Raw genomic sequence first — 12441 nt, 5'->3', positions numbered from 1 at the left:
ACAATCCCCCCTCCCTCCACCCACCCCTACCTAACCCTCCCTATCCCTCCCCCCCATTCCCCCCTCCCCCCCGACGTCCCAGAGCTAAGTACAAGGTATAAAAACAAAGAACAATCATAAACATCCATATGCTAACAACAATAAACTATTAAGTCTATCGCACTCTAGCTCATATGAAATGACTACAAGCAATACTAATATTACATAAAAAAGGAAAAAAATAAAAGAAAAGAAAACTTATTCAAATGCTAGGTGAAACTTTTTAGTCCCATATTTGTTCTGAATATAATCAATCCACTTTTTCCACTCCATAATATAACGTTCTTGCGAATGATCTTTCAAATAAGCCGAAATCTTTGCCATTTCCGCCAGGTCAGAAACTTTTAGAGTCCATTCTTCTATAGTCGGCAGTTCCTCCTTCTTCCAATATTGACCTATTAAGAGTCTTGCTGCTGTGATTAAATTCAACATCAACTTAATGTCCACAACAGTAGCATCTGTAATTATGCCCAATAAAAACAATTGCGGACAAAACTTTATCCTTTGCTTGAAGATCTTCTGCATATTCCACCAAATTTTTATCCAAAAAGCCTTAACCTTTTTGCAGGTCCACCATATATGAAAATACGTTGCATCTTCGCCACCACATCTCCAACATTTAGGTTGATAGTTCGGATACATACTTGCAAGCTTTTTAGGATCTAAATGCCATCTATAAAACATTTTATAAAAGTTCTCTCTTAGGTTTTCGGCTTGCGTAAATTTTACGTTTCTCACCCAGATCTTTTCCCATGTGTCCATTGTAATAACTTCTTGAATATTCTGAGCCCATTTTATCATACAGTCTTTAACAAGTTCTGTTTCTGAATCAATATCTATCAATGCAAGATAAATCCGTTTGATATGTGCTGGACCCTGGTTTCTAATTTGCTTTACCAAATTTTCATCAGTCATTGAGAAACCAATTTTCAGGTCTTCTTTCCACCTGGCACGTAATTGACCATATTGAAACCAAGTTTGAATGATCTTCTCATCTCGCAAAAGATTGTACGGCTTCAAACACCAGACGTTCCTCTCCAAGCTTAAGATCTCCTTGTACGTAGTCACATCATGTTTGAAGCCAACATTTATGTTTTCTATTGCATGTTTCGGGATTGCCCACAACGGCATCTTGTAGTCTAACTTATGTCTATACTTCTTCCAAACTCTCAACAATGCCTGTCTTAAAATATGCACTTTAAACACATTATCTACCTTCTTATCATACAACAAATATGCATGCCAGCCAAATAACAAGTCGTGGCCCTCAAGATTTAATAATCTCCCTTGTGTCAAATTAATCCAATCACTTATTCCTGACAACGCAGCAGCTTCATAATATAATTTAAGGTTGGGCATTTTAAGACCACCTCTTTCACGCGTATCCTGCATAATCTTAAGTTTAACTCGTGGCCTTTTCCCTGCCCACACAAATTTATTGATACCCCGTTGCCATTCTTCCAGATTAGAGTCTTTTTTAAGAATCGGTATCATTTGGAATAAAAATAAAAATTTAGGCAGGACATTCAGTTTCACTGCTGCAATTCTTCCCAGTAAAGACAATTGCAATTTTTCCCAGCTCTCCAATTCTTTTTGAATTTTTCCCCATAACTTTTCATAATTATTTTTATATAACTTTGCATTTGAGGGTGACAAATACATAAACATATTCAACTCTTATTTCCCAGAAAGGTATGGAGACTGTTGAAGATTCTAGAATGAGCTACTGTAAGGTTCACGGAATCTGCAAATGAAAATAAATAACATTAAATTAAAAATCAGCATCAAGTATATGTAGGTTCCATTTCTTCAGTGAAGCTGAAATATTTTAGATATTTGTATTATCCATTCAAACTGATATGTTCCTACAGCTGTCAGTGATTTTTTAATTTGTATTTTGGACTTCTGGCTTTGAAACCTAATTTGGATGCATATTGAATCAACAGGTTTAGTTATATATGAGTCAAGTTGGCAACTTTCAAGAATACCGATATGTCTTTGTTGAGAAATTCACTGAAGAATATGCCTCATTATTTGTAAACAAAGGAATAAAATAAAACATATTTTCATGGTATATTTTAATAAGAGAATTTATTATTTTCTTTTTTAAAAAAATAATACTGATTTTTTACAATGGCAGTCTTTAGTGCATCTTGTCTGGGTTCATATATTTAAAAAGCAATCAATAATTTCTATAATTCCATAATCAATATATTAATAGTTTGTTTCCTTGATCTTCCCTACTTCCAATAATATTCTCCTTTATCAGTATTAGACAGATATAATTCTTAATATTTTCAATGCATACAAAGTTGGATATAGACTTTTTTTGTATTTGTACAAGTAACAATGACATCTATATATAACATCTTATCTGATTGACTTATATTTCAATTGTATTTGTAAAAGTCATCTTATTAAATCACTATGCATCCTGTTTTCAAATTCTTATTTTTTTAGTTTTTTATTTGTGATTTTAAATTGAAGATGTGCTCATTTATGTCATCAAAGTGGTTTTTAATCTCAACATGGTTTGAAACCATTGTCATTTGAATATGTTGTAGCACTGCATACATTTCCTCTTGGAAAGTATTTGTCTCATCTTGGAGTATTGCTCCTGCAGATATCTTCGATGTTCCAGGTTAGGTCCTTCAGATGGGAATATTAGATGTGGTTTCCTGTCACTTTTAGATAGGTATGCAATATCCATTTTTGTCTCCTCCCTCCAGGTAGTCTTTTACCATAGTCTCTGTGTTTAGCCTTTTCAAACCAGCCAAAATCTCATATAGTTCTTATCTTTATATATGGCTTCCAATTATCAAGGCATCAGTGAAAGCAGTGTTTTATAACAATTCTTCTGTTCAGGGGTCTTTGAATTATCGAGTCAGAATTGCAGCAAAATGTTTCGCCACCTTAAAGCCTTCCAGTAAATCCCCCCCAGAAGATTACCCAAGAGTCAAAAGTTTTTCTTTCTCTGCAAACAATTCTTGAGCTTACACAACAGTTAAAGTTTTTTTCCCCCCAGACACTTCTTAAGCTTATGGGTGGCCTAATATATTTTCTTTCTTTGTTCCCAGCAGTTTTCTATTTAGCTGAGGGTTATTAAAGTTCAAGGGGACAGATTATTCTTTATTTCTGGGCATCTTGCCACTTTCTGAGTCAGTATTATACTATTGTTCTATGCTCTAGTTCTCCACTGGATGTCAGTAGTTATTTATTTCCCAACTTTTTCAAACAAAGATTTTTTCTTTTTTTCTTTTTTTTAAATTTCATGAGGACTCTTTAGGATATAAAATCTTAACAGTTTTCTTAATTTTCAGATTTATTCAGACTATAGTAATATTAATTTCAGTATATTTCTTTCCCCCTTGGAAGTTAATTTGTCGTTTCCGTCTATGGAGGGGTGGGGATGTGATCCTCTTCCCTTCACTTTCAGAGGATTTCTTGCTTTGGCCATCTTTTCCAAGGAATCAGTTACAAAATAGAAGAGAGAAGATTAATACTCTCACCCAGTTTTCAAGCACACTGTTCACCGTTGTTCTGGTTTGTGCTCTTTCACCGTTGTTCTGGTTTGTGCTCTTGGGCTTTGGCTCCTGGCAGCTTGGGCTAGAACAGGGGTAGGCAACCTCGGCTCTTTTATGACTCATGGACTTCAACTCCCAGAATTCCTGAGCCAGCTTGGCTCGCTCAGGAATTCTGGGAGTTGAAGTCCATGAGTCATAAAAGAGCCGAGGTTGCCTACCCCTGGGCTAGAAGCTGGTGTGCAGCTAGGCTTTCTCCTGTTAGAGGGCTTCCCCCAGAACGAATGGATTGACTGCCATCATTCTGTTATCATTGGGGTGCCCCTCTTTCTTTGTGCCTCTCCGGGGTGACATCAGACCTATTTAGGGTCCCCTGGCAGGGCGAAAGCAACCATGGGGTGCGGAGCCCTGCAGTCCCTTGGCTGTGTTGCTGCAAGGTGGAACCAGAAGTCAAATTTATTCTTTTCATATGGTTAGTGGAGTTATAAGTTAATATGGACTTAGTTGAAATATTTGTAAAAAATTTAGAATGTTTAGAAATATTTATTTCTAAACATTTAAATATTTTTATAAATATTTTGTAAAAAATTTAATCTTACTATATACATAAAATTGTATTGTAGAATTTTGACAAAACTTTTGGAAGTATCAGACGATCCTCAGGTTTTAGCTGTAGCTGCTCATGATATGGGAGAATATGTACGACACTATCCTCGAGGAAAACGGTAGGCAAAGTTTACATTTTCTTCCAATTTTTATAATAGCTATTTCAATATTAAATGGAAGTTTTTATATGATTGCATGCAACTATAAAATGCCTGGAACAACTGTCCTATTAATTGCGTTAAGCTTTTAAATAGATGTATTTACTTGGCTTATTTGAAGATGTAGAAAATAATCTAAATGTCCCCATGGAAAATGAAGTTAATACTGGTTTTTAAAACATCATAGGAAATCAGAATCTATTAAAATCTATTAAAATTAAAAAGAATCTAATCTCTTTTTTTATCTTCAAAAATTCTTGTTATTTTGTTTATATTTCCTGTTTGGCTATTGCTTCCACTGGAATCATTGACAGTGAATTCAAAACAGACTGCAGTGTTGCAGTTTAGCTGGCATTCCATTCTCTCAAGCAGCCATTCCAAGAGCAAATGGGTGCCTGGCTTCTCTGTTGCATTTAATAAATGCCAGACAGGTGAAGAGTGAGAATGCCATTTTGTCAGTAAACCTTCTGAAGAACATACATTTCTATGGACTCTGAAGTAGGATGATTTTCTACTTCATTAGTCTATTATTACATTTACATTTTTGTATAAGGAAAACTAATTATATTTTTTATGCTAAAGTTATGTGTATTTTGATTATTTAGAGCTGAGCTGTTCTACCTTCTGTTTAGAATCTGAAACAAGGTGACTCCTATACAAGTTCATAATTTGAAATTTCTAATTGTGAGAAATCAGAAGAAGAAGCAATGTCAAAAATACACCTGGCCATGTCATCTTACACACCTAACCACACTCTTTCTTTCTTTCTTTCTTTCTTTCTTTCTTTCTTTCTTTCTTTCTTTCTTTCTTTCTTTCTTTCTTTCTTTCTTTCTTCTCTCTCTCTCTCTCTCTCTCTCTCTCTCTCTCTCTCTCTCTCTCTCTCTCTCTCTCTCTCTCCCTCCCTCCCTCCCTCCCTCCCTCCTTCCTTCCTTCCTTCCTTCTTTCTTTCTTTCTTTCTTTCTTTCTTTCTTTCTTTCTTTCTTTCTTTCTTTCTTTCTTTCTTTCTTTCTTTCTTTCTTTCTTTCTTTCTTTCTTTCTTTCTTTCTTTCTTTCTTTCTTTCTTTCTTTCTTTCTTTCTTTCTCTCTCTCCTTCCTTCCTTCCTTCCTTCCTTCCTTCCTTCCTTCCTTTCTTTCTTTCTTTCTTTCTTTCTTTCTTTCTTTCTTTCTTTCTTTCTTTCTTTCTTTCTTTCTTTCTTTCTTTCTTTCTTTCTTCTCTTTCTCTCTCCTTCCTTCCTTCCTTCCTTCCTTCCTTCCTTCCTTCCTTCCTTCCTTCCTTCCTTCCTTCCTTCCTTCCTTCCTTCCTTCCTTCCTTTCTTTCGTTCTTTTGTTCTTTCTTTCGTTCTTTCTTTCGTTCTTTCAGTGTGATTGAACAGCTTGGTGGAAAACAGCTTGTGATGAATCATATGCATCATGAAGACCAGCAGGTTCGCTACAATGCCTTACTTGCTGTGCAAAAGTTGATGGTTCATAATTGGTACGTGATGGCTAATTGTTATTTGTGTATTGACAAAAATCTTATTTATGAGGTATTGGTGATTAATAATGATATTCTAATTGTTTTTGATAAATGAAAGTAATGTAGTTGAAATGGATTGGTATAGCTTTTTATTATTATTTTTTATTATTTTTTCTATTATTGATATTTCAGTACTTGATGTACACTTATTTGTATTTGTTGAGTTGTCAATGGATGTTTGAAGAAATATAACTGAATGTGTTATTAACAGTTTGTGCTTTTTGCTTATTTTTTGTAGATTTTATTGAAATTTTATTATTCCGTAATATGTTGTCCCTGAAATCTATCTGCATGTGACTGATAAAATATAAATAGAATTTAATATACCGTCTCCTTATACATCTATACATATAGTAAAATGTATTAATTACAGAAATTACAAATAACTAACATGTCTACTTGTTTTACATACAAATCTATATGTACACTTTATTCATATTAACTGGAGTTTTTTGGATTTATGTTACAAGAAATCTACACCCTGTCAGATAGATCCTAGAACTTAATAGCATTATTGCTTATGCAACAGACGTAACATAATCAATACTACTTTACTCGGGCTCTATTTTTCCTGCAATTTTTCAGTGGCTACTTAGAATGCATGCAGCACTATCAGTGATAGAATGTTTAGCTCAAAGTCAGGAAAAAAAAGTTAAAGTATTCATTTAAAAGTCCAGAAAGTCAGGAATACAATGGAATTGAGATTGTAGCATTATTAGCTGAATCTCATTACTGGGGCAGGGTTCTTTATAAGTTAAAAAAGTAATCTTATAAGATTAATTTTACCATCTCTAACTGTTACAAATAGTAGTTCTTCCTCTGTGAAACTTTGGCTATGAGACTTTTCTCAAATAAATAAAATAAAATAAATAAATAATAGTTCTTGTAGCATTGTATACATTGGTTATTTATTTATTTAAACCAGGGATGTCAAACTGCTGGCCCATGGGCTGGATGCATCATCTGGAAGCCACCCCTACCCCATTGCCGGCAATGGCAAAATAGTGCCATTGCACCACATTGGTTGGTATTAATCTCTTCAAATCTACAGTAGTAATCCGTAAAAACTGTGTACTTAATATTTCAGATAAGAAAGAAGTAGAAACACAGCACGAACTCGTGATGTCACAAGTTTGACACGTCTGATTTAAACTATTTATCTAGCCACCCATCTTCTAACCAACTCTGTGGGTTGTTTAGATCAATCAAAAGTTAAGACAACACCTAAAGCCATAATAAAACTATACAACTACACATATTAAAATACTAAAAACAAATCTGGTGTTAAATCAAACTCTTAGTGTGCAGTTATCCAATCTGATACCAACACTTGGGAGAAAAGCCCGGTTTTCAAAGCTTTACAAAAGGCTAGGAGGGTAGACAGCGGCCAAATTTCAGGGTGCAGAGTGTTCCACCGCCCAGGGGCTGTTAAGGAATAGGCATGCTTCCGAGCTCCCATTGGATTGCAATATTTAGGGGCAGGGAGTAGATATGTGCCCACCCTATGTGACCTGGTAGGCAGATAGATATTCTTAGAAAAGGTGGTCCTGCAGATAACCTGGCCCTGTTCCTAGGCTTTAAAGATGATGACCAGCATGTTGAATGCACCAAGAAAGAAACTGCAAGCCAGTGTGGCTCACACAGCAAAGATGTTACATGGGCAAGCCTAGGGGTCTGCATTACTGTGTGTGCTGTTGCATTCTGGACTAGTTGACATTCTTGGCTGATCTTAAAGGGCAGCCTCATGTAGAGCGCATTGCAGTAATCCATACGGAAGGTGACCATGGCATGAGTGACCATAAGCAAAGCCTCCCAGTCCAGCTCACCACAACTCCTTTATTTTTTTTTTTAAAAGTGGTATTCAAAAACATAATTTTGCAATTACTGAGTAGGCCTTCTTAAACATGATTTTTCTCACTGTTTTGGCATCAGTCTGATTCTCACTGATGGCTACATTATTCCATACAAAGAGGACCATTGCGATAAGCACCTGATCAATAACTGTGCCACTATGCCTTGCATCTATTCTGTGGTAATGCATCAAATTATCTTTAATTCAGTAACTAAATTTTTGTTTCATGTTGGCATAAATAGCATAGCCATACATTGTGAGACACTTACGGTATATAGTCAACTTTGTATGGTTTTCTTTTTGAATGATAGTATGAATATTGGGAGGGGAAAGCATATATAAATACCATATATTTAGCAGACTTTAACAAAGTTTAGTAGTTTTCAGATCTGCAAGATGCTTCCAATATAAAGTTATTGGATTAAATTCCTGCATTAGAGATATTGGGCTAACAAATTATTTGTAATTGTGCACTGCACAAGGCTTTTGGCCTTGAAAAAATGCAAACAAGTGCTTTTTAGAACCAGTTACTGTGCATGGTTCCTGAGGCTTACTTTAGTAGAACTGGCAGCATTACATATGTATAATTCCTTTATTTAAAAGTAAAATAAAATTCTGATGCCATTAAATGTATAGTGTTTATGAATTCTACATTGTGTTAACTAGAAAGCTAATTTTCGTTTTGTTGTTTGAAATTAACTTTATAATAATGTGAAGCTTCATAAAATACTAGAACCTAAAATGTTCTCTGTAGTATTCTCCAAGTTAATTTAACACGGTTTAGCTATTTCCGTCCCCGGTAATAAATGTTTTCTTCTTCTGGTGTTTGCTACAGAGATTATGTTCAATGCCTTTGTTATTTTTACTTTAACCTCTCTGTGCATCATGCAAGATAATAGGGCCGGCATATGTGTGCGGATGAAAAAAATATTTTCTTGCAGAGTAAATAAGAATTCAGTCACAATTAAATTGCTCTGAGTAAAAATTCAGTTCCTTTGAATACACAAATGTTAGGTCCCCTGCTTGTCTTGTAGCAAGCACTTTAAATGGATGGCATGTTCCAGACCCCCCTTTTAAATTCAGAATGAAGTGCTGTGTTTCTGCTTCTATTCTACTTCTTTCTTATCTGAAATATTAAGTGCACAGTTTTTACGGATTACTAGATTTGAAGAGATTAATACCAACCAATGTGGTGCAATATTTAACATATTGAAGTAGGACTGTTGAAACTTAGTCAGAAGTCCACCTTTAGGCATGGCAATTCACTGGATAATTTTGATAATTTTGTGGGGACTGAATGAAGTGTGTGTGTGTGTGTGTGTGTGTGTGTGTGTGTGTGTGTGTGTGTGTGTATTTCTAGAGAAATTGCCAGTTTTCCTAGCAAAGGTGATGAGGCCACATGAGGTTTTTTTTAAGGTTTTGTATAATTAAACAATAGCCTTGTTTTTCACCACCTTTTCCAACAACTATTGTAATGATGTGCAATAACATTTAAAGCTATTATACTGTCCATGCTCTTTTAATATAAACTAGCATGAATTCTGTTTGATATTTGGCTTCATTATTTAAAATTCCGATTTGAATAAGTTCTCAAAAGTAGAATCTCTGAACTGCCAAAGGATTGACTGGCCTTCCAACAGTAAATTCCGTAGTTGTTTTTCATTAACTCTATATTTAAGTAATATCCATATTTTTTCTCTCTTCCGTTTTCCCTATTGCTTTTTTGTAGGGAATATCTTGGAAAACAGCTACAGTCAGAACAGCCTCAAACAGCTGCAGCACGAAGCTGAGCCTCAACTTTCTTTGATGAGATAAACATAATTGCTACAAGTAGCTTGAAGTACAAAAAAAGAAAATAATATAGTTGAAGTCCCTTTAGCTGTCTGCTGCTGTGAGCTTTCCTGCCAATAAATCTTACGATCTTGTTGCCTGAAGGACCTTGTCTTGTAAATCATTTCATTTGCTAGCAAGAATACAACAGAATATTCCAGATAGCTAATGTCTAATGCCTTTATTTTATGTATTTATTGTCTTTAAAAATAAAGAATAATTATTCCATATTTTTAATTGTCTTTTTATTGTTCTTTATTGGCTGCAAATCAGGTTTGCTTTGAAAAGTGATTGGGTTTTTTTCTTATTTTATTTATTGAAAGCATTTTTATCTGGTTCTTCAGGCAAAATTTAACACCACATTCTTTTTGGGCCATTTGTAATAAAATCGTTCCTTTTTATTTTATAATTTAAAATATGGGAAAACAAATAGGCAGAGGAAAGAAGAATTTTAAAAAAATCTTTGGCACCAATTTTTTAAATAATGGATTTAGATATAATTTTAGGGAGAGGAGATGAAAAACCTGACAGAGTTGTCGTTCAGCACAATGAATGGAATTGTCCTGCTTGCCATTCCCACTTCCTTTCTGCCTGGCTCCTTTTCATGATTAAGTTGATGATTGATTAGGACAAAGGTCCTGCTGCCAACATCCTTCCATGCTTACAGGGAAAGCTCTCCGTGTTTACTATTGAGTAGTAAAGGTCATGATCATAGATACAAGTGTAATATGTTCAACAAAAATAGTCATTAATGAGACTTGCATGTTTATATTCATAATTTTTATATAGGTGTTACATATCTATAAATGTCTAGACAGGTTGCTTTTTAAAAATATATGTGAAGAGACTTCTTGTGATTCAGTGGATAGGCCCATGTAGTTTTCATGGCCGCAGTAGATATAGTTTACTGTTATTGCCCAATTCTTCTTTTATTTCCTAGTCTAGTTGCGGTCTAGTCTAGCATTTCCTGAGGATACCTCCATCAAAGTACTAATCAGCTTCAGTTGTAATTAGTATTTTGGGAATTACCTACTTGTGACCTGCTTTGATCATATTGTTACTGATGTTATGTAATTATAAATATATAATCAATCCAGATAAAAATGTTTCTCATATATATTAGCTATATATTGTGATTCATAGTTTCCTGAATATGGACTATCAACTTACTTCAATTGAAGAAACTAAATTAATCTAAATATTTATTTTTAGTAACATATTAGGCCAGAAAAATCAGCATAGATAGCCAAAGTTTTGACACTTGGGAACTGGAGAGAATATAAAGAAGAGGGTATGTAGGTGATAAATATAAAGAAGAGGGTATGTAGGTGATAAAAATATATCAGGGTAACATCTCTGGCATGTGGTATATTAGAAAATAAGTTGTACTAAATAAAAATGTTTAAATTTCTGCAATTATTCAGCTTACTCATTTTTTCGGTGACTCGGTGATTCATGTGATTCTCATAATATTTTCAGCTTAAAGAACAGTGATTGACAAATCTTAGGTTAAAAGTTTTTCTTTACATATAATGGTACACTAGGATAGTATCTATCCATCTTTTAAAAGTACACATTAAACATTGATGTATTAGGATGTGAAACAGACGATGTTTATTAGGTAGAACATAGCTACTCAGCCACTGTGTACATGTTAGATGCTATAGTTTTTGCTGTAATGAATTTTAAAAAGTGATGTTGAAGTAAGAATTTTAAAGTGTAGAAATGTTTAAAGCGTAGAACATAAAAGTATTACAAGATAAAATGTTAACATTAGGAGTGTATCAGAAAATTAGAGAAATATCCTCATTTGGGGGTAGTTATTAGGTTTTTGTTTGTACAATAAGAATTTCAACAAAAGTGTATGGATAATCTACTGTGTGGATAGACATTTTCCAAGGTAATCTGAAGACTACCAAGAAAGTAGATGGACTTGATTATAGTGGCAAAAGGTACCCTGTGGGGAAACCTGAAAGGCTAGATTGGGGACAGATAGGCAGGTCTATTTATGTAGTCCCTAAAACTTGATGGCACTTAATGCTGTTGCTATTGTTCAGTCATCCAGTTGCTTTTGACTTTTTGTCACTTGATTGGGCATCATTTAACCCGATTGTCAAGTAACTACTTATTGCTGATGAATGCTGAATTGAGAATACTAAAGAATACTAAACAGAAATCAGAATGTTTCTAACTGATTATAACAAACTGTGGAAAATGCTCAGAAAGTGCTTCAATCAAGTCAAGCTGTGAAAATTGCTCAGAAAAATAGAAATCCCAGAATCCTCATGAGAAATACATATCTACAGGCCAGGAAACCACGGTATGGACAGAACATGATGAAAGAGACTCCAGGTTGGCAAAGGAGTGCAACAAAAGTATATATAGTCTCCCCTTTTTTGAAGAATGTGGATTTGATGGGCATGGTTTTAAAATGGAAGGAAGAAACATCAGTAATGTTCACTATGCTGAGGATACTATTCTGGTAGAATGCAAATGTTCTGTACCCTCTAGTAATAAAAATCAAGGAGCACAGTAAAAACCACTAAAATTAAATAAGACTAATAACCACATGTAGAACAATAAGAATTAGGCATGGCAATGAAGATATCAAAGTGGTAGATAGCTTCTGGCTTTTAGGATCAGCCAACAGTAAAGGAACAAGCAGTCAAGAAATACCCCTCAGATTAGCACTTTATAAGAGCACTCATAAAGGAAAATATATTGAAATGTTGTAACATGCTTAGACCTACAAAGACCAGAACTGTGCAAGCCATGATATTCTCTGTGACTGGAAGCAAAAATTGGACTTTGAAGAAAATAGGCTAGGAAGAGTATTGAAGCTTTTGAATTTTGTTGTTGGAGAGACTCTTGAGAATTCTGCAGATAGTCAATGGATCATCAAACAAATCAACCCAGTTC

The 12441-nt window shown here is 34.5% G+C and overlaps 1 protein-coding gene across 2 annotated transcripts in view; it reads left to right on the top strand.

The window, feature by feature from the left end:
- The window catches only part of ATP6V1H (ATPase H+ transporting V1 subunit H), a 29410-nt gene extending 19784 nt beyond the window's left edge, over positions 1-9626 (top strand). Inside the window, exons 12-14 of one of the 2 annotated variants that reach the window (XM_081326176.1) lie at positions 4184-4285; positions 5685-5798; positions 9422-9626. In XM_081326176.1, coding sequence (XP_081182302.1) covers positions 4184-4285; positions 5685-5798; positions 9422-9482 — 277 coding nt within the window. In that variant the 3' untranslated portion in view covers positions 9483-9626. The remainder of the gene's footprint in view (positions 1-4183; positions 4286-5684; positions 5799-9421) is intronic. The other variant, XM_081326177.1, reaches the window with a different exon arrangement.
- Positions 9627-12441: the final 2815 nt, after the last annotated feature.

Source organism: Vipera berus (assembly GCF_964194415.1).
Source record: "Vipera berus genome assembly, chromosome: 3".
Classification (NCBI taxonomy): Eukaryota; Metazoa; Chordata; class Lepidosauria; order Squamata; family Viperidae; genus Vipera; species Vipera berus.
The sequence above is the reverse complement of the archived record's forward strand: the minus strand, read 5'-3'. Positions and strand labels throughout refer to the sequence as shown.